Source organism: Lutzomyia longipalpis, chromosome 1 (genome assembly GCF_024334085.1).
Source record: "Lutzomyia longipalpis isolate SR_M1_2022 chromosome 1, ASM2433408v1".
Taxonomy (NCBI): Eukaryota; Metazoa; Arthropoda; class Insecta; order Diptera; family Psychodidae; genus Lutzomyia; species Lutzomyia longipalpis.
In genome coordinates, this window is record NC_074707.1 from 2,648,993 (window position 1) to 2,674,048 (window position 25,056).

Consider the following 25,056-nt stretch of genomic DNA (forward strand, 5'->3'; position numbering starts at 1 on the left):
CCCCACAGCCTGAGATATTGACGATTGAAGTCAAGGGTACATTTAAAACCTATATTGGTGGTCCTATTATTTTTCTCGGCACTGTATATAGAGTAGCTAACAATTTTCATTACAACAAGAATAAAAAAAATGCAAAGGATCCTAGAAACACTGTTGAAATTGTAGCAATATTTTGCATTTTCACAAACATTTTATAAGCGAAAAATATTCAAAGAAGACAGGGGCATGACTGATGTTCAAAATTGCACTTTAATGGAAAATTTTTTGAAACGCTACATTCTCTTCATTCTTCTTATTTTATATATGAGTGGCAATATATACACACCACACACTCACTCCTTAGTTGTCGGTTTCAGCACGGGCGGGGGGACGGGTAAAAATGTGAAGAGGAAGAGGCACAAAAAAAAACTTCAACTTTGGATATCCTTTTCACTCTCACCCCACCCCCCGAGCAAACCTCCCACACAGTGTGACCCACTTTATTCAGCTTCCAATTTTGAATAAATCACCAGGTTTATGTCTTCTTATCGCATGTTACGGGAAAAAGAAGTGAAGAAAAGACAATGGAGGGAAAAATACACACCGTGCGATAGGATATCATCGTCTCCACAAAAATCTCACTCCCCCACAAGGCATTTATAATAATACATAATAATAAAAATGCGCCCCGTTCCGTGAGGGAACAGCTGGAAGCAACAGATTCGCTATTTTCGAGTCACCCCAATATTTTTCTATTTTATTTTTCATCTCTTCACAAAAGTCCTTGTGTTTTTTTCCCCTCATTTCACAAACCACCCACCCTACACACAAACCCACCCCCAACTCTTCGCCTAATTTTTCCTCCACCATGAGGCAGGAAAAGAAAACAAAGGGGTTAATCAAAGCACAAAACAACGAACCTACACCACAGTGATTCAGACAAAAGTGACTTTGAGAGAAAAAGATAAGGAGTTACCTAGAAACAAATATATAAAATTTTCTCTTATTATATACTACCTTTTTCCTAATAATCTTATCTGAAGAATTTGATGAATTTTCTTTTTGCCCAGCATTCCCGTCTCTATTGATCTTTGATTTCTAACCAATGTTTCGCATTTCTTTTTGTTCATTGGATTCTTTTGCTTTGATTAATTCTGCGTATTTTCATGATAATTTCCTATACTTATTAGTTGTTATTCATTATTCTTTTGATCTTTTTGAGTGATGAAAAAATATGAAAAAACTATTTATGAAGGAAAGTTCTTAAAACTTAAAGAATTTTCTCTTATTTTTTAACAATTGGTGAAATTCACCATTTAGACAGACTTAGGATTCCTTAAGATAGACTTAAGTTTTTTTTAGGATTTTTAAAGTCTTATTAACAATGGGCTTTATTCAGCGACCAAGAAACCCTTGAAATTCGCTTGAAATCTTAAAATTTCAGTACAAAATTCAAAGATTTCAAGGAATTCTTGATCGCTGAATAAAGCCCAATATCCAAAGTTTTCTTAAGAATATTTTAAATTTTCCTGTGGGGGGTTACAAAAAAAAATTTTAAATTTTCCTAATTTTTCTTAAGATTCTTTAAGAAAAAACTTGATTTCTTAAGTAAATCGAGCAAAATGTATATTTCTTGCTGATTTTTAGAAATTTCTGTGCCTGAAAACGATCATAAAAATATTCATTTAGCCAGATTCAGCCTGGCTTAAGAAACCTAAGGTTTTAATTAAGAAAACTTAAAAATCTTTAATTTTTCTTAAGAAATCTTAAGTTTTCTCTTAATGTATCTTAAGGAAAATAATGAAAACTTAAAGAGATCTAAGAAAACTAAAGTCTTTCTTCGAAAGTCTGTCTGACTAGTGAATTTGCCCCAATAAGTATCTAAGATAGTTATTAGAATTTTGTTGTAATAAAACTTCTCAAAATAACGTATTCTTAAAAATAATCCCATTGACCTTTAAAAAACACAATGAATTGCCCCTTTTTGGGGAAAGCAGCAAAAGAGATTGTAATCAATAAATATATGCTGAATATTAAGTTTTCAAAACTTACATCTGACTCTCAATGTTACAGGATTGCTTGTTCCCTTCCCTTCGATATTCGCCGCCAGACACGTGTAGTCACCAGCTGAATTTCTGGATACGCTCTGGAGCACAAGCGACTGATCTGATAGTATAATACCATTGCCGATATTGTGATGTAGCTCGTTTCCCTGAAGCGCACACAAGGATGGTTTTTGCAAAAGAACAAAAAAAAAGAGAAACGATTCCCATTGGAGTTATTTAATTAAACACATTCAATGGAATTGGAAGGAATGCTTTGAGCACGGAGGTGGGGTGAATGGTATGGGTGGGAACTACCCTAAAAACTATTTAACATCCACTTCTGTGAAACTTACATCGTGAAACCAAGCCATTTTATAGGGTTTCGGATTGGACCGTATGTCACACTCAAAATACACATCATCACCCTCCTTTATGTCATCGGGATTTAGTGAGGAGCCCATTTTTAAGGTTACAACTGGCATGTCTGTGAAAATGGAAAAACAGTTTGTGTGTGAGGAAAAAAAACGATCGTCAAAGTGTTCCAGCTCTCAATGATAGCGACATCCTTAATGAAAAATTCCATTCAATGGTAAATCGAAATTTATTTCTATGAACCCAATTTAATTAAAATATTCCCTCCCTTATATGTCTTAAACACTCTTTCATTTCATATTAACGTGCACACCTTTGCCCATGACTAGATGAGAATTCTTTCTTTTTTTTTTCAAACATTCTTTACGTTAAAGTCTTATCTAATTGAAGAGAAAATTTTTATTCAGCATCTGTGTTGTAGCAAATGAACATTTTGTTATAGCATCATTATTTTTGCATCAGTCTATCAATTTCAAATGAAATTGATTTCTTTTTGCCAGAGAGAGCAAGAGAGAAAAAATTAAATATACGAATTTTCCCATTATAGAAGGAAATGGAAAATTTGTAGGTATAAGAGAGATAAATTGACAATAAATTAATTTTATTTAATTTTAATTTGTTTAATGAAAAATAAAAACACACAAAAAATAATGCAAAAGTAGCCCAATGTTTCCAATTTGCCATAAATACAATATTTGAAATATTCTATTAATGTAATTGCGCTATGGCAATCATCAATTTAATTAGTTTTGATTGGTATATCACATATGTGGCAATACGAAAAAATATAGGTAACGTAATTAAACATATGTATGTATGTAGAATGAAAAACATGTGGGCAATTTCGATGGGTAGCTCTCATTCATGTCAGACCTCTGTATATTTGATAAAATGCATTGGCCAATTGCGAAGAAAATTTAAATCATGTCATGCAACTTAATTCATGTTAAAATGATGAAATTTTGCATTTTTTTTAATTCTGGTATTTTAATAACTTAAAATGCTATTTAACGACCGTAATAGACTAACGCTACAAATAATGCTTGATGTTGAATATTTTACAAAGGTTAGAAAATTTTAGATATTTGGATAAGTAGTGTGATAGTTAAGTAGTGTAAAGCAATTCATTCAAATTTGCTTAAATTACAATAAAGAAAATGCCTTTTTTTATTCTTTTTATCAAATTCAAATTTAATCTCAACATACAACAAAATTTTCATTAAACAAATCAGCAAAATGAATTTCTAATTGAATTTAACTAATAAATCAATTTGTCACATTTATATTAATATCTCTGAATGTGACAAATTTGATGTGGTTCAAGGTGATTGGTCTACCGCTGAATATATTGAAATGATAATTTGTTATCATTAAATTAGTTTTATTGACATTGCATACATACCAAATTTTTTTAAACAAACAAAAAAAATTAATGTACACAAAATTATCACTTTTCTGTACATATTTTTCCAATATATAATTTTCAAAAAAAAAAATATATCAACCATATTTTAACATCATGAAAGCTAATTTTGTCGCAATTGACCAAATTTAATTATTGTTTGTGGTTTTTTATTCGGTTGAATTGATACCCATTAATTCTATTATCTTAATAATCTTTTATTTTATTATTGTTTTCAATCCTGTGCTATGGACCGTGTTGATTATATAGTTCATTCATATCGCGTACTGAGCAAGAATGTTTCAAAAAAATTAAAACTTTAATTAGTTTTTTTTTTATTTTATTTTTTGAATTAATTCTGTGCAAAAAATGGCTATTAACCATTAAAATATTAAGTGGAATTTCCCAGAAACTTCCTCGCTTTGTTTTGAGAGCAAAATAAAGTATTTTGCGCCCAAGATTGATAACCAAATTAATTTTCTAAAAAAATATAAAAAACTTTAGAGTCCAATAAGGACCACGCTTAGTGCCTAACTCAATTTTAAAGCTTGTCATTTCAACGGTTAAGGAAAAGCTCATGACGGTTAGAATATCTCTGAGGAAGAGAATAGTTTTGCTTTGCAGACATTATATTATTCCAACTAAATTTAATTTTATTTAATAAAATGTTAATGTGAGAAAGTGTCGCATGCATGTACACCACAGTCTCATATTTCGACTGAAGTAGGTTATAACTTTTCTATGTGTGGTGTATATAATTAAATTTTGCTCATATCACGATGAGTAAGAGTTGAGAGAAAAAAAAGTTCCAATTTGTCAACTGCTGAGTGTTAAAGTTCAAAATGATATAAATTTCCTTGAAGTCTCGGAGTTTTCTTGCGCATGGAGCTTCCCTAAATATAAAGACACACATACCCCTGGACTAATTAGTTAAAACATTTTCCTTTTACTACGAAATGAATGTAGGTATAAATTGGAACTTTGAGTCTTTGGGGCAAATTTTCAAGTTCTTGCTCATTTTTTCTTCTCAAACATATTTCATTCAAAAGTAATTTGATACTTTAAGATGAGTAAACATGCGAAAGTTTAACTCTTCGAAATTATGAAATTACAACGTGGGTGCAGGTGAATAAGAATATGAAAATTTACATACAATTTCGAGAGCATTAGCCCTAAATGGCTGAGTTATGTTGCGTACAAAGGGCAAAGAGTATGAATACATGAAGAATTTCTCTTGAGCAATTTGTTTGATGGAATTTCTTTTGGTCCACTTAACGTTCAGTTCATGGCAAACATTTTGGTGTATTTGACCAAAATTCTCTCTATTTGAGGAAATGATCTAAATGTGACCTTTTTTACTTGACTTACTTCCTAAGAAGAATGGAATTTATCAGTTTAGTTTAAAGTTTTATTTGTCAGTCTATTAGAAAAAAAAAAACATTTCTTTATATTGAAAAACCAAGAGGTGTTTATCTAACGAATATTTTGATTATTGTAGCGAATCATTCGAATATTCACGAAGAACTGAATAATTAATTCACCATAAACATCCCTAAATGAAAGTCGAATAACATGAAATCGAAAAAAAAACTTAGCCCTTTTCGGCTTCAATTTTAGTCCTTTTTGAGCTTCAATTTTAGTCTTCTTGGGGAGATTTATTTTAGTCATTTTAGTCTTTTTTTAAGGATTTATTTTAATATATTTTTTAAGCTTTTTGAGATTTAATACTCTGACTTTTAGAGTTGAAAATCAATAAAATACTTTGAGGGATTAATTTAACATGTTTCGGTTTGAGTTTACAACTTTTTGTCCTTTCTAGGCTCGATTTTAATATTTTTAAGCACAGTTGCTCAATCTCTGCCATTTCCGGATTGAAAATAGTATTTTTATGTTTCAATTTAATTTTTTAGGCTTGAATTTAGCATGTTGGCTTTATTTTTTAAGCTTTTACTCTTCAATCTGGGCCATTTTGAGAATAAAATCCAATATTTTGATTTCTTTGGCAAATTATTGGAATATTTCCGAATATCCGAATAATTTCATTCAGATAATCACCCCTTGTGAATAACTTATAAATAAAAATTTTAGTTAAAAAAAAACATTAAAGCTCTGTTTCATCCATTTTCCTAATCTAATGTAGGGCCAGGAAATTAGTGCAGAAGATAATTGAAAAAAAATTATGAAGGTAATTTTTCCCCAAAAAAAAGAGCAAGGAAAGTCAAATATCTCGCTTTATAGTATGTCGAAAAGTTTTACAATAGATTACATGAAATTAATAGGTATAGAGATAGGTGTAGTACATTATATAGGTACATATTGTATGTAGAGCATAAATCTGATGAATGGCATGAATTTTGTGGGTGTTTATAGACACATAAGGATTATTTTAAAGTACATAATATTCCATTTTCAATCCCAATATATAATGTACAAAATAACAAAACACTTACAGTGAACAACAAGTCTCCATTTGTCTTCGAGTGCACTATCAGCTATAAAAGGGTTCTCCGCTCTACATGTCAAGTACTTGCCATCATCATCAACGGTTGGTGTAAATGTGAGTACACTCAGTGACTGATTACCAGTTTCAGAGAACTGTGAAGAGAACTTCATTTAAATATATTTTAATTTCAAAATGGCAAAGTGCAACAACTGCTTTATAGAAACGGTACCCAAGTGAGAGCCGCACACACATATCTCTTCTCTATCTATTTTATATATAGTACATACATATGTATGTAGTCAAATTCTAAAAAGGATAAGTAGGGCTATTTACTTGAGTACCCACCTCATTCACAATTTACATACATTTTTCGACATGCGCTTTATTTGACGAGAACCCTTCCACCACGTGATCACAGCTTCCGGTCGGGATCCGGAACTCTTGCACTCCACATCGTAGCGTCTATCTGCCGAAACGACCCTCTCTTTTGTGAGAATGTGCACAGCAACGGGTTTCACTGCAATTTTCATGGTGAGTTTTCCAAATGGGATAAAAAGTCCTTTTTAGTGTTGCCAAATATAATGGTGGGTGAAGAGGTAGGTAGGTACACTATCAGAGCAAATATACGTACGATTTACATCCAATATGACCACTTTATTGTTGGGGGGCGTCAAATTTGTATTGCTGGCCACACAAACAAGTCGTGCATTCAAATGCTGTCTTCCGATGTTTGGGTATGATAAGTGATTTACGGTGACACCGTCCGGTCGATGTTCGAACGATTCATCAATGACGGTATTGTCCAAATACCATGTGACATTGGGTCGTGGTCGTCCTGTAGATTAGGTTTTCCAAGAATAAATATTGCCTCTCTTACCATTTTGAATACCCCCACCCTTTTCCTTACAGCATCCACCCCCATAACGCCCATGCCAAAAAGGATATGCGCCTCACACAATTGAGTTATATACATACAATATACATATGTAAGTATATGCAAAGGGGGGGCATGGGTGAGATGTCTATGTCAACAGCACTCCACCTCCGACACTGAACTCAATATCCCTTCTTTGTTTTCCGTGTGTCATCGTAAGAAAATTAATTAAAAACCACTTTCATTAATAAAAGTAAGTGCATCTTTCAGCACTTTCTTTATTGTTGCGTTATCCCCCTCTTTTCCCTACAAACCCCACCCACAATTTCCCAGCTTCTTCGTCATTTTTGCAACTTTACGCGCACTTGCAACAATATAACTTTTTCTCAACCCACGTATGATATATTGTTGCAGCCCCTTTGCAAGGTATATTTCACTTCGTTCACAGATTTTTAGGTACGATATGCAAAAGGAACTCTACACTCGAGGCAACAATTATAATCTCACTTGGTAGATCTCGGTAAAGAGTTTAACTTTGCAGCTTGCAAGCATAGTGTATGTATGTAAAATGTCTCTGGATTTGCTCGTTGTGCGATTCAGGAAAATTAAAATTATTATGCAGGAAGGTAGTGTTTCAGACAGACTTTAAGAATTTAAAATAACTATGGGAGCTTTCTTACGATGACTAAAAGACTATTTGAATTCGTTTCTTTAAAAGGTTTCTTTCCTTCTCTCCGGGAAATAAATTGTGAATTTCGAAGGATTTTTGCATTTTTCATCAAGTTCTCTTAAATTTTGATAATAGGATTTTATTCATAAATAATTAATTAAAATTTAAATTAATTAAATTTGAAGCGAGAGGTATTTCCTATATGGCGAATATTATGGAATTTAAGCGAATCATCCGAATATTTCTGAAAATCTGCTAAAAATTGAACAACTCAAAATCCACAAAATCCTAAAACGTAATTTGGAAATTTTGGTTTAAATTTACTCTTTTTTTGGGTTCAATTTGCAAAGTTTTGGTTTGAATTTAGAACTTTTCGGCTTGAATTTACTACCTTGAAATGAGGTTGATTTTATGTAAGATTAAGAGAAAATATATCCAATTTATATTTTTTTTAATTTTACAGCACTTAGCCACGATTTAGATATCCTATGAATTCTACCTCTGAGAAAAACTTAATGTATAATGTTTCTGATTTAAGAGATATAAAAATATGCACTAACGTCAAAAATTTATAAATAATTAAATTGATAATAAAATGATTCAATTGAAAATAAAAAATAAATAAAATTAATTTCTACCCCTTAGTGCATCACCGAAGTTTAGCTTTCATATGGAAAATTCGCCACAATATTCTTTCCCCCTTTGCCGTGTGAATTCAATAAAGAAGCAAAAGCCACAATTTAACTTTTTGCTACAATCTCCTATAGAAATTCATAATTTAAAAATTAATTTGTTCCCGAGAAAGTTAAAAAAAAATGTATTTCAAAAAGAAAAGAAATATATGTCAAGGCAACACTATGGGCATTATAAATCCATCATAATTATTTTGATTCTTCTACAAGAAAATTTTTGTGCGAACGTCACTCTTTAATTTATTTTAATTTAATTTCCCAGAGAGTGCAGCAAAACTTTTTCACGCCACTGTTGACAAAGTAATTCGCCCAAGCTCGAGGGGCTTTTCTCGGGAATTGAAGAAAAATAATTTTTCTCTTTTACTTCCTGTTAATTCAGTGAAAAACCTTACCTCCGGAAACTTCACAAATGAGTGTAACGTCGCTGCCTTCATTGTAGGGCTCTATGAGTTTTGTGCGATCCATTCTGCGGGCATCATAAATAATGGGTCTGTCTGGTGGTTCTATAATTACGTAAAAAAAGGGGATTAGATTAGTGTCAAAACATGAGACTGATTTATCACACAAATGGTAACAATGGGGTGTAATGTGTGGAGGAAAGAAAAGAAGAAAAGTTTATTCACGAACCTATAACTGTGAAATTTATCTTTAAGTTTCTCGTTGGTGAGTTACGAAAGTCCACTCGACATCTGTACATTCCCTCATCTGAAAGTTTGATGTCATCTACTAAAAGCTGAGCCGGATGCGAGGTGGTCCGAAAAAATGCTCTCGCGCCAAACGCTGTTGGCGATGACCAAAGTTTTGCTTGTCCGAACTGTCGACCTCTCACATCGAAACTGTGTGTGCAAATGTACATTACATACATACATATATAGCGCGGAGAGCATGAAAACTTGCCAAGTTTGTCTTATATATATGATAAATGTGCTTAAGAGCTTTATTTCTCGACATGAACGCTGAATTATCGATAGAACCAATAAATATATAGCCTTTGTACTCTCTCCTTCACCAGTTATTTCTGGGCATTAGACACATAAACGAATGATAGGATATGGACAGAAAGGATTCATACCTGTATAGTGGTTCACCGTCACCTTCCTTAAACCACAGCACCATATACACTGCATCATCTCGTTCCATTGGCGTTATGTCACACGGCAGTGTCGCTTGTTTTGCCAGAACTCCCTGCACCGAAGTTATGGGTACTATTTGGTGGAGGTGAAACAAGAAGAGGAAATCAACTTTAATCTTACTCATCACACAATTAAGAGAAAGAAAAAAAAATAAATCTTATTTCTTTCAAAATTTGGCACATGACAAATTCAATCACTTTTCCCCCATTTGGAATTGCAACGATTTTTCATTTTCCACCCCTCTGTGAAAGAAAATCGCACCACAATGCACATTAAATGCCTTTGCGTGTACGATCCCTTAAAGTATAGTTTTCCTTCTTTTTTCCTCAGCTTCAATGTGGCATTTTTATGTGTTAGTACGTGGAGGAAACACACTCCAACCACCAATCTGCTAAATCCATAAAGAGTGGGTAATTTAAAATTTACATATTAATGACTTGAATATTTAAAACATAATTATACTATCATTTTAAGCTCAGCTTTACTGAAATGACCGACTCGCATGAAATTTTCTTAGATATACACCATGCGCTCTCGCTTGAGCTGGGGCTCCATGGGAAGATACATAAATTACTCGTCTTATCACCAACTAATGAACGAATTACAAATTAATTCTTAAAGGCAAAATGGTCAGGAAAAGCTCATTTCTTTCATTAGTGCTATCAGGCGAGGGACTTTATTAAATTACGGGCACACTTTGAAAGTTTTTTTTTGTCGTTGAACTCAAGATAAAGAAAAAAACAAGAGATACTTTTTTTATCCCAATATAACAATGAATTTTAATGCTGATAATTCTTTTTCAGTTACTAATTTGCATGATTCATATTTTATAATTCAATTTTTTCCGTTTTCCTGTGTCTTATTTAACTCTTTCAACTTGACTATATATTTTAATTTCCAAACCATATTTACTTATTTTTCTTGCTGTGATTTTTTCTATTTTAAACTTATGTAGGTATATTTTAACAATCAATTTTATCCATTCCAAATTGGTTAAAGCTTGTCCAAATTAGGAAAACTTTTAAAAAAAATTCCCATATACACTGGACTGGGCAAAATAGGTCAAATAACGATTTAGAAAAAGCTCAAAACATTTTTTTACACAAAAAAAAGAGAAAGTAAAGAAAACTGATTAAAAAAAAAAGTTGTAGAATGGATTAAAAAAAAAACTAAAAACTCTTTGGAAAATATATTATTGCGAGCTTTTTTTCCTAAATCCTTCTCTGACTTTAATTTTTGAGAGTGTGGTCCCCAAGAAGCGGGTGCTTATCCCACCTCTCTCTACTCCATGGATTAATTCATCCATTGTCTCGATGGCTAAACGCCGCGATGCTGCTTGGAAAAAGTGGAAGCGATCTGGTCTTCCTTCACATCGTCAACGTTATTGTCGATTGAGAAATCGAGTGTGTGCGTTAAAGAATAAAGCCAAGAAAAAGCATTTCCATAAAAATCTTGATGCTAAACTACCAGCTAAGAAACTATGGGGCAATATAAAGAAATTGGGCCTGCGCCCTTCTATTAGTGCCTATACTACTCCCACTATCTCCGCAGGTGTTCTTAACACCTTCTTCTGTTCCACTTCACACGGAGGTGTGGTTGAATGCCCCAATCTTCCATCCATTCCCTGGGAGGGTTTTAGCTTCCGCTGTGTTTCTCAAGTTAATGCAGCTTACGCTATTTCCCGTGTCAGGTCTGATGCAGTGGGGAGTGATGGCGTCTCCCTTACTTTCATTAAAATTCTTCTCCCGGTAATATTACCAGTGCTCACTGATGTATTTAATCATATTATTACTACGTCGACTTTTCCTGAAATCTGGAAGTCTGCCTTGGTTGTACCTATACCAAAAATTTCTAATCCTGTTGCACCTTCTGATTTTCGGCCTATCAGCCTTCTCCCTGTTCTTTCTAAAGCTTTCGAATTTCTGCTCCATGAGCAGATGACTCTCTATCTCAATAGCAACAGGCTACTTTGTGACTTCCAGTCTGGTTTTCGTGCTGGCCACGGAACCACTTCTGCACTACTTAAGGTAAATCATGACATTGCGTCAGCTATCGATCGCAACCACTTCGTGGTTCTAGTGTTGCTAGATTTCACGAAAGCTTTTGATAGTTTGCCGCATGATCTTATTTGTTTTAAACTGTTTAAACTCTTCAAATTTTCCTCAAATGCCATTTCCCTAATCCGCTCTTACTTCAGCGGGCGTTCTCAAATTGTAAGATATGGAGATGAATTATCTCCTCCTGGTTCACTGACTAAAGGCATAGGTCAGGGTTCCATTCTCGGTCCCTTACTATTTTCTTTATTTATTAATGATCTTCCTTCTGTCCTGCGCAACTGTTCCTACCACCTTTATGCAGACGATCTGCAAATCTATACTGAGGGGTCTACACTCGACTCCCACTCTGCCTTCCAAATAATGAATGAAAACCTCCAAAGAGTTGAGCACTGGTCTTCTTCAAATGGGTTGATTCTCAATCCCAAGAAGTCGCAGGCAATAATTTTCTCTAAGAAATCTGCAAATTTCACTTCATTACCTCTACTCCTTCACGGAGAAATTATTCCTGTTGCTGATCAGGTTAAAAACCTGGGAATCGTCTTTAATTCGACTTTGACCTGGTCTGATCACGCAACTGCCCTTTGCCGAAAGGTCAACTATTCCTTATATACCCTAAGACGCTACCGGAACATCACTCCTACTGACACTCGCCTGCTTCTTGCACGAGCGCTACTTCTGCCATTCTTTCACTATGGAGCAGAGCTCTTCTTTAACGCGGATCGTGACACAATCCGTCGTTTAACAGTAGCATTTAATAATTGTGTCAGGTACATTCACGGACTTGGACCTCGCGATCACATTTCACCTTTCAGGGACGCGTTTGCAGGCTGCGATCTTGAATCGTACCTCCAGATGCGTGCCCTGATTTTCTTGCATCGCCTAATTGAAACCGAAACCCCAGAATATCTGTCCTCTCTTTTGACAAGGGGGGGTTCTGCCAGGGTTCAGGGATACTTGGTGCCGAGGGCTGAGTTTGAATGCTTTTATCGGACGCTCTTTGTAAAGGGCGTCTCCCTCTACAATGCGCTACCGCGTGACTGCCGCCGTTCCATGAACGCTTTAAAAAGGCACTTTCAGTCTGGGCACTGATGTTTTGTCTTTTTTTTTCTCTTTATTTTTCTCTTTTCTATTTTCTTTTCAAATTTCTCTGTAAAACTTTTTTTTTTGTATAATTTTTTTTCTCTCTTTAATCTTTTTTTTTCCACCTGCCACGCACATGTGAGAGGGCATGACCCTATATTGTGTTTTGAAAATAAATTATTATTATTATTATTATTATTAGCCCCAATTTCTCCATACGAAAACAAACTCCACTTTTGGGGAAACTTTTATTGCAATACTTTGAATTTTTTCTAAAAGATTCATTTAGAGAAATTTTGTGTAAATTCACTTTAAGGGGAGTCCCTTTGGAAAGCTGGTGAAATTAAATGTTTTTTTTATTTTTCTTGGGATTTTTCTTAAACTTGGTTTTTCAGTTTTGATCACATTTAAAGACTTATTATTGAAGAGTAAGAAAATCACTTTTCGCCATCTTGTGATTTTACGACTTTTTCACAGGACTACCCAGAAACACAAAGGAAGATTTTTCTCAGGATCTACTTGATGGATTTTGATGGGGTAAAAAGCAAATGAAAGAGGAAACATCAGCGAACAATGTACCAGAACGAATTTTTGAATTTCCATTCAGAAGCTATTGAAAAGTGCACAAGAATATTTTTCTACTTTTCTCAGCTTCAAAGTCGAAATTCCAAAAGCTATTCTGGTACATTGTTCGTTGATGCTTTCTCTTTCATTTGCTTTTTATTCCATCAAAATCCATCAGGTAGATCCTTCAGAAAACCTACCTTTGTGTTTTAGGGCAGTTCTGTGGAAAAGTCGGAAAATAATAATAAGTGTTCAAATGTAACCAACATCGGAAAACCAAGTTTAAGAAAAACCCTAAGAAAAATGAAAATATTAAAAATATGTCAATTTCAACAATTTACCAAAAGAGAACCTCCTTAAATCAATAAGGAATGTCTCATCTTCATGTGCTTGCCTGTGAGAAATTATGAAATATCTTTCGGAATATTTTGTGTAGTAAATCGATTATGCTGAAACATAACTGCATGTTTGAATTTATGTACCTATACAAGAAAAATATAGATAATCCGTCGTACAAGATGAGAAAAAATTATGTAACGTTGTGAGACGAATTTCAAATTATTGACCTTCCCGGGGAATTTGCATAAATTTACAAAAATTTTTGGTCTTATTTGCATTTTCCGCATTATTGTTTACTGTGTCGTCGAGTTTAGTGAAAAATACAATGTATAAATGACAAGGGGAAGACATATAGGAGGGTATTATACAAAGGTAAATTATGAGACCAAGAGACCTGATTCAGATTGAGCATAGTGAATGAGGATTAGGAAAATTATGATTTGTAAAATCGATACGGACAAAGTGCCAGAGCGAGAGAGAGATGAAGCTCCCTTGGAGACTCTGCGCCAAAGGTATTAAATTCGATGGAAACCTCAATCTTCTAATGAAAATTTATGTTGTACATATTTTGTTCAACACATGATTGTGTTGCTTCTCTTTCCCAAGGAATCAATATACATTATGTAATCCTCCCACACAGCTTTTCAAGAGAGAGAGAATGTGAGTAACGAGCACGATGCGTGTCATCGTTAAATTAAATATATTTCCCCATACGAAGATACCAGTATAGAGGGGATAATTTAATTAAAATCAAATCTTATTAACAATTTTCCCTTAAGTGATTATCAAAATTGTATGCAAATCGCCTTACAGACATGTTACCATAATTCACCCAACAAAAGCAAACAATACTGCAAAATGTTTTATTTATGCGCAAATGGTGGATAGATTGGGGTGCCAGGTGAGAGAATTTTTTTTGTTGTTTTTTTTTTCTTTTAAATTGCAACCTAGTGAAGTACAAACGTTGATTGCATTTCTTTATGCATTATTTCACATGCAAATTGGGATATATTTCATCCTTTCTTGCAAATTCGTAAGCTATGGAATCTTTTACGGAGTTAGGGATTTTTAAAAATTTATCTTTTAAATTGAAAAATTTAACGAATCACTTTTGTTAAATTGAGTAGAAAAGATAAAATATAATCAGCTCTAATATTAATAGAAAATGCAAATATAATTGATGCAAATGGAAAATTGCAGCTTATACAATTCTGTGCAAAATTAGCTCTTTATTGGATTTATAAATTGATTACATTTGAGCAATACAAATTATATATGTTCAATGTATGTACATTTTTGACCCAATCTACAGGTATAGTGTTATCCTTTTGAGCCGATTAATAATTCAATTTAATTAGGAAAATTGAAATTCAATTGCATCCAAGTTATTTTCAATCTCGCACTACATCTGTGTGATCCATAGAAGAAGAATTCAAATTCAAAATTCAATCTTATTTCATATTTAGATGCAACTACACTGCAGACTGATAGACTGATGTACCAGAGGGCATATGTATATATGTACAAACAAAATAGATATCTATATAGGTATTTTGGCAATGTAAAAGATAAATATGTGATGTCTTCTATACATACATACATATGTATGTTATGTTGAATTGAGATAGGATGAAATGTGCTAACTCTTCCTGAAGCGTCAGTTAAGCAATTGAGTGTGCTGAGTCTGCTGGACTATCTTGAAATGGAATCAGCACACGGCGTTGAGCACTATAAGGAGCATCGTCTCTTTGGCCAAAAGGAAGCGAGCAAGGTGCAAAAATTCATCACCATCAAGACGATTCGCACATAAAAGTGCAAACATCATTTCTTAGGAGCCTCCCTTCTACAAGACAACATTCTACCTCAATTCTTATCGCGAAATGCAATCAGTAAACGTGTGAAAAGTTGTTTTAAACTCCGCACTTATATAGCATTGTTTAACTTTATGTATACCTACATAGCATGTATAGAATTTCACGTGGGGGTTTTGGTTGAAAAAGCTAAATGAGGTAAACAAGTGGTGGGTACGACTCGGTGTACCATTATTTCTTTGATCTTGTCCCGAGTGTGCGATTACGAAAAAGAGCAATTCACAAATTAGACTGGGCAACAAATTTTCACTTAACTCCTTGCTCCTGGTGAATTTTTACTGCAAATTTCTTCATTTTCTTTTGAAAGTTGTTTTGCGAAATGCATTTCTTAGAAAATACTACTTTTGCTTATCTTTAAATCCTTTAAGGACCTCTTTCACACTCATTGTCTTTCTTTTCTTTAAGTTAAGAAAATGTCTCAATGAACTTTTTTTTCGTATTCTTTTATTTCCATCCGTTCCATACCATACCTTCCTTGAGATCCAGATATTTGTTAATTTATGCTCCATAGTGTTATCCATTTTCTCTTTTTGCTTAAATAAAAACATCCAAGGGCAATTTTAATTGCAAAAGAACTTTGTGATTGATCCGAAAGATTGCCGCCAAAGAAACAAAAACTTTCATGAGTTTTTTGGCAAGAAGAAAAAAAAACAGATTTCTGGTAATCTAAGAATCAGGTGTATTTTACCTGAAAGCGAAGTCTATCTAAAAGATTGATAGTACACATCTCTTCCTTCTTCGTGTGATCTATGGTTGTTCTTAACAAGAGAACTTTTATAAAATTGGAAAAGCTCCATTTTGCTCTTTGTTCAACACTCAAACTTGGCTCGCGTTATTTCCTCTCTCTCTCCGTGGAAAAAAAAAGCATCGCGTTGCTTTTTTTGTATTTAAACTTGTACCGTATATCTCTTTGAACTCATAAAGTAAAAACAATTTTGAATGCCGAAATAGCGTTTATCTGGAAATGCTATTTTCTTTTATGTGTGCTGAAAAAAAATCACATACCGCCCTTTTTTTTTAGGGAGAAGCATGCTGCGCGAGAACAGGGCTGAGAATCAGCATAATTTTTATATTTTTTCGCACTTCTGGAAAGGTGTAATTATATTCAGATGAAGTTGTTAAATTCGATAAGGCGCGGCTTGTTTTCTCATTTTCTTATTTACAGCCCCAGGGTCGATTTTATATCGTCTGTATGAATTTTAATTTTTAAGAAAATACACCGATTTTTTTCTTTGGTAAAACAGAGAGTTCTTTTTTAATAAATTAATTATGTATAGAATTTTTGATTAATTATGTAGATTTCATGACCCGTCTGACCTCAACGAAGCTTTTTCATTTGAATCAGAATTTAAAAATTTTTCTTGTTAAATTTATATAATTTTAAATTTTATTTAGAACCTTTTCTAGCAAATTTATCACGTACCTCGATCTGATTCACCAAATTTTAGGTAAAGTATAATTATTTAATATTCTGTGTAGGTACGTTGGCAGATCTAGAAACATTGCTTGAATATTAGTTTGATTTGAAATGATATATTAGCCAGAGAAGTTTCAAAATTTGCAACAACTCCCAAAGTACCTCTTCTTCTTTGTACTACGTATATACTCCAACAATTTCCATAGAGAATGAGAAAGTGTCAATACCATAGAATTAGGAACAAAGTATGATACTTGGAATCCAACTCACCCACACAGATATTGATTTACAAACTCAATTCCTCAAGTTGTCGTATATAGAGGATTGATGTTATAGGTATGTCTGTCTATTATCAAATAATTCTCATACTCTAGAGAAAGGTGAAGTAGAGTGGGTTTGGTTTTAGGTAGAATAAATTACAGTTAGTCTCTCTTCTCTATGTAGGATATGAGATGAAATTATTAATAGAACTATATATATTTAATAGAAAGTGGCTTTGCTCCTTAACTTTCTTATAAAATACTTACTAGGTTTTAATTTAATTTCAAGTGAGATTTCTGTGTTTAACCGAAACTCACATCTTTACCTAGGATTACCACTTCACATTACATTCTGACCCGGAGATTTTACCTACCCACACACCCCTTTAATTTTGAAATGTCCTTAATACTAAAAATTACGTCAAAATGTTTGATTTCGAAATTTTTTTTTCTTATGTTAAAAAATTAGGTCACTTTTTTAGTTTCAGCATAAAGGATTGATTTGAGTTTTTTTTTTTGTTGAATCAGGCTTCAGTTTAATAGGCTGATCTTAAGTTTTTTTTATCGTGGTCTAAATTCTATTAAGCTAAATCTCAGTTTTTTAAAGTTAAATATTAGGTTGTTTTAAACTAGACCTATTTTTTAAACTGACCTAATTTTTTTAAAAGTTCTCTAAGTCATAGTAAGTTAAGTGCATTCTAGACCTAGTCTGTTTTAAGTACTGAAATCTTAAAAGCTTCATCTTAAAACATTGTAAGGTAAGTTCTGTAACACCTCAAATCTAATCTAACCTTAAAACCTTAAAAGTCTGACTTTAAAAACCTTAAGTTTAGTCTACAATAATGAACAATCAAACAAAGGACTGACTTTAAAAACATAAACCTAGTTTGAAGAAAAGTGTAGTCTAGCTTAAAAAAGTTTATTCTGCCTTAGAAAAAATCTGACTTAAGACGATTTTCCTTAAGCTAGAAATAATCGAAACTTCGTAAATTACAAATTTTTTCAATTTCCGATTTAGTTTTCTGATACCGCCGAAAATTAAAGCAAAAAAAAAAACTTAAAATCATGTGACCCGGAGAAATTCATCCAAAACCCACAGCCGGGAGATCATACCCCGAAACCCGAAGTCTCCGGGTGAAACTCCTAGAGGTGGTAGTAACCCTATCTTTACCCCTGACTTCCATATTGTTCTGTATGATTTACATTTACAAATTAGAGCTACTGAATAATTATTTAAATAAATTACCTATCTCATCGAAAGAAAAACATTTTAAGAATAAACTGACTCTCGCCATCGTTAACATTACGAAGGCCCTCTATAACTTCTTCATAAGAAAATCCTAAAAACTAATATTGGAAATACGTGTCAATAATCGACTTCAAAATCTTTATTCGTTGTAGAAATAAAGCTCGATCGAATGGAAAAGCTTCAATTTGAACATTTCACCCCTAAAGCAATTTCTCTAGGCTTTTAATCAAATTTCCAATCTTGTTTGAGAGGAAACAAATATCCTTGCCATCATATTAAAATAGTCATTATATTATTCATTATTAAGCTCAATGTAGAGCAATTTGATGCATGAATCAATCTATTTAATACTACTCACAGAGTATTTGTATGGAGGTAATTAATATTAGAGTAAAATTGTGAATTTATAGCATACATTGTATACGGAGAATCACAACAAAATTCATTATTTTCATCATATTTAATCCCATTCAATTATTCATTGGCAGTCCCGCTAATATTAGGTAAAATACATTCATTGTGGTTTATGCAATATTTGTCCAAACATAAGATGAGAGAACACAAATTTGCAATGTTATTCACACGTAATTTATAAACATAAACCATAGTTGTTCAATTATGTAAGCATATACCCCATTATTAGCAGATAAAAAGATAAACAACATACAAAATTATCAAGGGGTGAGTTTTATTTAACATTTCTATCAAAGTATGAATTTTTAAACAAATCAAATTCTTTTTAAAACATTTTTCTAGTGCTGAACCTGGTGGTGAGATTGTAAAAAAAAATTGTGTGGGGGAGTTATTGGTCAAAATTAATTCCTATAAATTCCGTGCACATTTTACAATCATTCTGTCAATGTGACATCACAAATAACATCCCCCAGATGCAATTCAATTTATCTTCCATTCAATCAGGAGCATGAATTTTTTTTATCATAACTTCATAAGCATGGGTAGAACAAAAAGCACGTTACAGGTGTATGGAGCCCCATTACAATGCACCTAAAATGAATCTTCAATAAACTTGGACAAAAAGGGACGTTATTTGCTACCACGTTATGTATGTATGATACGTTGCTGTGCTGATAGTGTCCCTTAGAGGCATTTCATATTGCATTTTCCGAGGCATTTGCATCGTTATGGTGTTTCAATCAATATAGCAGAGATTTAAAGACATGGTTCAATAGATCAAATACATATTTTAATGTGATTGAATTGTACGTTGTAGGAAAGTGTTCGTTTTCCTCTGTACGTGTATTACATACCCGAACACAATCTTTGTGTATTTACAACAGAGCAGTTGGAGTTTCCACCCCGATCGTGTATAGGATCCCTTTTGGGTACAAAGGACGACAGTACAACACCATATAAAGGTATAATATGGTCTTCACCGACGATTTGCATGCAAATAGGCAGTATAAGCCACGTTTGATGTTTGCGAGAATAATGCAATAAGCGGTCTCATGGGAAACGCACATAACACACCATAGAGTCGGTACATCTCTCCATGTATATAGTACTCAGGCGATGATGATTATGATGGTCCAAATGGGAGAAGAGGGGGGAGATGCCCTCCCATCTCCTTTAACGTAGACAATGGATATCTTGGTATACAATGTGTAGTGTAGCATCCCCATCGAATTGCCGCCTGATGACTGTTGTTAGGCAAATTGTAAATGAAAGAGGTAATAATTATTTTAAAAGATATACGAGACTATAAAACGTGCTCAAATGGCCACTAAAAGACGTTAAAGTACGTAAGATCTCTCATTTGAACACAGTCCGCACAACTTCATCACATACACTTTATGTACACACATAAACGTCTTAATAACACCCTTTTTCTCGATGGGGACTGTAGAGAGCCCATATTCAAAATAAAGCAATCCCTTTGTGGCACCTTTTCTTCCGAAACAACTCATTAGAAATGTGCCTTATGTACTCGGCTTCGTTGAGCTAACAAGAAAAATGACACTTAAGGGCCCCAAAAATGCCCAGCAATACTCACGCTTTAGCTATTAATTCGCCTCCAAAAGCTAAAATGTCCCAAAGAGGTACACACAACAAAGATTAGACCTTAATGCAAAAAAAACCTTCTTCTTTGCACACAAGTTCTTTAGCTAGCATGTCAGGGGATAATAATAAAAATGACTGATGGAATAAATTGTTAGATGTACGTGAAATAATTGTGGGAAAATCAATGATTAAAATCTTCTGCTCAATATCTCTTTGGAAACTTTTGGGTACATATATAGAAGAGAAACTTTTACATGACTTCAACACTAATCGACTGCATTGAAATCCTGAATGAGAGAAAAATGTTCGATTTATGATTAGATACTTTCTCTTCCACCACACGTTCTTTGCACGGAACAAGTAAAGCTAAAGACCTTTTGAAAAGTGTAATTTTTTTAGCAAATCTATCGATTGAGGATTTCTTCAAAAGGCAGGGGAAATGCACATTAGCACCTCTGGGGGAGAGTATTGATTTCACGAAAATAGCATAAAGATCTTTTAACAGTTTTGAGGGAAATAAAACTATTTTGAGTTTGAGGAGAATAAAAAATGGATTATTACTACTCAGTCGGCCTTACAATTTTTAGTCGGCTTTAAGGTTTTAGGTCAGTTTTTTTTAATCAGTCTTAAAATTTTTAAGTCGGGCTTGAATTTTCCTGAGTAGTTCTGGAAAATATGTAAGATTTTCTGATTAAAGAAATTGAATTTGATTCAAAATTAATCTTAAATATCATTCAATAGAGAGCAAGTTTTCTTAAAAAAGGAAATCTTTTAGGAAGACTTTTTGACTTAAAAGCTTAAGACCGACTTATAAATTTTCCCCTATCTCACTACTTATGTAATACAAAATTTTCAGCTCAACCCAAACCTTTGAGTTACTGCTTTTGCCCCGTTTTCCCCTACATTTGTACAAGATTAAATTCATCAATGTTTCTTTTATTTATAATAAACCTCTTGAAAATGTTGGAATTTTTAAATCAAGAATGTATTAATTGATTTTCTCAACTTCTCCCTCATCCTGAATTCAATTGGAAATTCTTAAGCCTTTGATTTCCCCAAAAACCTCAATTATATTTAATTAAACATTCCTCATTGATTTTGGATTTCTATATATACCACCCACGCTACTAACATGCTGTATAACAATCTTAATTGGTTTATCGGGGTAACCAAAACACTGCCTTTGCCAGTGATATACCCACCACTAACATGATATTGATGTGTAAATAGTTAAATATTTGTTCCTTCAAATAATCCTCCTAAGCAATGCCTCGAAGAGAAGATCAAAATAGAGATTCCGAAAAATTGTTTCAAAAATCTGTTAAAACGCCTCTGTAGCGGATGAAGGTGGTCACAAGATGAGAAAAAAAGAGCAAAGGTGTGTTCCGATGCAGTTGAACATAAATTATGTTGAATTTTCCCGGAGGTTATAGTCTGATCATCATTTTTGGTGTTTCTTCGGAATTTTTCTGACTGAATTTCCAATTTAACACCAAATTACTATTTATTGTGCTTTTTTGGGTAAAAATACAAAAAATAAAATGAAAAGAAAAGATTAGAGGTGATTTGTTTGTTTTATCGTTTACCTATCACATCATGAATTTATTAAAGTTTCTCATGTAATGTGCTTCTGGGGAATATTTTAAATACACTGCTAATGGCCCACTCATAGCCAATTTATCAGATCAGGGCGTCAATAAAATTTTATTTATGCACAAAACTCACTAAAAGAGGCACATTACAAATCAACCTTTACAAGAGCTCTAATTCAGTGCGACGGTTTTATTTTAATTAAACAGGCAAAATTTTTATTCCTTCACCATTTGTTTATCTGCCCATTCTAAGGCTATGCTATATGTACTATAGGTATGTTTTCTTCTTTGGCAGATTGAGCCATAAAAAAGTCTATAAGTCGACTTCTTGAAATTTCATTCCTGCACATGATTTTTGATAAACAAAGTGGAAACAAAACACAGGAGTTAAACATGGTTATGTATGTATATATGGGAGGAAATTATAATGGAGCAAGCAAAGAAATAATTTATTTCTTCAACAAGCACTGGGCTGTACCAGTTTTAAATGGAAGTAATTAGTCAGCGCCGTGTAATTTGCAATTAATCATTTTCTCCAGCGCCGCCATGAATCCTATAACGTTATTGTTAAATCTGTAAAAGCGATGCTACATATTATACATAGCTGCGCGGGGTACTTGTGTGCAATTCTTCCTCGCGCGCGCGGAACACCCACCTCCGCTGCATGATTATTGTTAAGAAAATTCCCGGGTAATGTTCACGAAATTCCGATATGTGTCGGCGATAATGGTGGTTGATTTAGCTATGCTAACGGCATCCATATTTTAATTTGCCATAAATACCGCATCTATGTTCAGCTCCTTTTCCTTACCTTTAACAATTTAACCATCAAAATCGCACAAAATATAATGCAACCTTGATTAATGGTCACCCTGAGTCAAAACGTGACCGTGATTTATCGAACCCAAAGAACGAAGTAAGTTCAATTCTTATTTCTTTCTCTCTCTTTTGAGATAAATGAGTAACAAACCAATGTGATTTAGCATTTTTCTTCACACAAGATCGGATTACCACTTTTCAATATTAAACTGAATATTCCGGCGATAAAAGGTAAAATATCGTGCACATTCGTGAGGAAAATTAATTTAAATTCCTTTGAAAAAAAAAGTAAAGATGCTTTTAGGAATCTTTTAGGAAATTCCAACATCCCATATGTGATGATTAATACACATAATTGAGGGAAAAAAATAAAGAAAGATAATGCTTGAAATTCTATACAATAAAATATTCTCTCTGTAGACAATTCATTCTCTTCCATTCTATTAACAAATTGGAAGATACAAGGATGACAAATTAGTGTTATTTTTTTTCTTTTATCATGGTAACGAAAAAGAACTTCATAAATAGCTCTTTTTTCACGCGCACAATATTCATTAAGAAAATTACAAGGTATATACCTTTAGTTAAACAAACAATTGAGCAGAATATTGGGATGAAAAAGACCGTGAAAATTTAACGTATAAAAAGATGAAATTAACCTCTTGAGAAAAAAATGCACACACAAATTACTTACTAATGATCAAACATTACTAAATAATAACTAAATTCAAAGCTAGACTAGCTAGACTCTCTTTGTTATGCAAAATTGCAGAATTTCTCCAAATTGGTTAAGAAACAGTAACAGTTACGATAACCATTTTAGGATAAACTTAAAGACAATTTCTTATTTACAAATTAAAATCATTCAATATGTGCAAACATAGCATATAATACGGGTAGGATGTCAACATAATTAAAACTATCGTAAATGTAAATGTCTTTGTCATCTCAAAATTTTCAGCCCTCGTCTCCCACAAACTCTGTTTACAGTGTTTAGCCGAAAAACATTCTGACTTTGCCATATTGACAATCCCATCCCCCTTGAATGGGGGGAACTTAGCCGAAAGTTGCCAAGATGTTGAAATTGTTCTTCCAGAAACACAAATATAATTATCAAACATGTTTGAGTATGAGGCAAAATTTTGGATTTGGTTACCAACTTGTTTATTTTTCTAAAGTTTCCAGCACTGCAGCATACAACCAAAAATCTCTGCATGCTATGTGGCACAGGGGGGGGGGGGAGAAGAGGGTAATTAATTAAGAATGCTCTACAACATGACGCTGTTGGCACCATTAATAAGTCAGTGTTATCTGCTTTGTGTCTTGTAGCTCTAATTGCCTACAGTTGATTTTTCATTGATCGATGGACAACGAAGAGATTGAGTCAAGTGGTGGACCCTCTATTGCCTTTCTGCACTTTGCGGTGCCATGGATGTGGAAGTGAGATGAGGACCGTACCGCCTCATTCTGATGGGGCATGGTCTTATATGGAGTGAACCTAACTGGTGGCCCAGAGGCAAGCTGTACGGTGCATAAACATTATAGGGCAGCGTATGTATATTAATATATAGCATGTTGGTATATTATTATCGGTGAGGCCAATCTCTCGTCGCCAGCTCTCACTCTGTGGCTGTGCATTTGGTGTATGTGAACGCGATCAAACTACCCGATAGACGGCAATCAAAGATAATCGATGAATAAATAAGTGAGATAGGTGTGAATAACACAACATATGAGGCACATAATATTTTTGTAGGCGATCTCTTGCATATAATAAATATTTTTTGCCGCCGGCAAAACCACTTTTGCCTGATAAACAGCTCGTCAAAAAATTATTCTTTTGCAATTTCGCATATTGATTTATGATGTATAATTCTTTAACGCAATCCCCACTTTACATACATACATATATTTCATGGATTCTGGCACATAGCAAGAAAATCAATTAATCAGCTCTGCACCATAATAAAATATTTATGGTTCACCTTTCATTAAGCAAATAACATAAAATGGAGCGCAACATCAAATACCATTATGTGCATAGTGAGAATTCACTTAAAAAAAAAGTTCGATGTTAACAAAATACATTTACAATTTTCCATGAAAAGAGATTATAATTTTATGTAATGCAAATTAATTAATGAACATAAATACAGTGGAAGCGTTGAAAATGAACACC

General features: G+C 33.4%; 3 protein-coding genes across 3 annotated transcripts in view; all 3 read right to left on the bottom strand.

Moving 5' to 3' along the window:
- LOC129786413 (calcium-transporting ATPase sarcoplasmic/endoplasmic reticulum type) overlaps nt 1-25,056 on the bottom strand; it is a 642,650-nt gene that overhangs the window by 199,045 nt on the left and 418,549 nt on the right. The window lies entirely within an intron of this gene.
- The window catches only part of LOC129786498 (3'(2'),5'-bisphosphate nucleotidase 1), a 1,077,868-nt gene that overhangs the window by 173,198 nt on the left and 879,614 nt on the right, over nt 1-25,056 (bottom strand). The gene's annotated exons all lie outside the window — the stretch shown is intronic.
- LOC129786826 (hemicentin-1-like) overlaps nt 1-25,056 on the bottom strand; it is a 58,058-nt gene that overhangs the window by 10,058 nt on the left and 22,944 nt on the right. Inside the window, exons 3-10 of the mRNA XM_055822069.1 lie at nt 9,550-9,682; nt 9,105-9,313; nt 8,870-8,980; nt 6,873-7,076; nt 6,607-6,758; nt 6,249-6,393; nt 2,378-2,508; nt 2,032-2,191 (exon numbers count right to left, since the gene is read on the bottom strand). Coding sequence (XP_055678044.1) covers nt 2,032-2,191; nt 2,378-2,508; nt 6,249-6,393; nt 6,607-6,758; nt 6,873-7,076; nt 8,870-8,980; nt 9,105-9,313; nt 9,550-9,682 — 1,245 coding nt within the window. The remainder of the gene's footprint in view (nt 1-2,031; nt 2,192-2,377; nt 2,509-6,248; nt 6,394-6,606; nt 6,759-6,872; nt 7,077-8,869; nt 8,981-9,104; nt 9,314-9,549; nt 9,683-25,056) is intronic.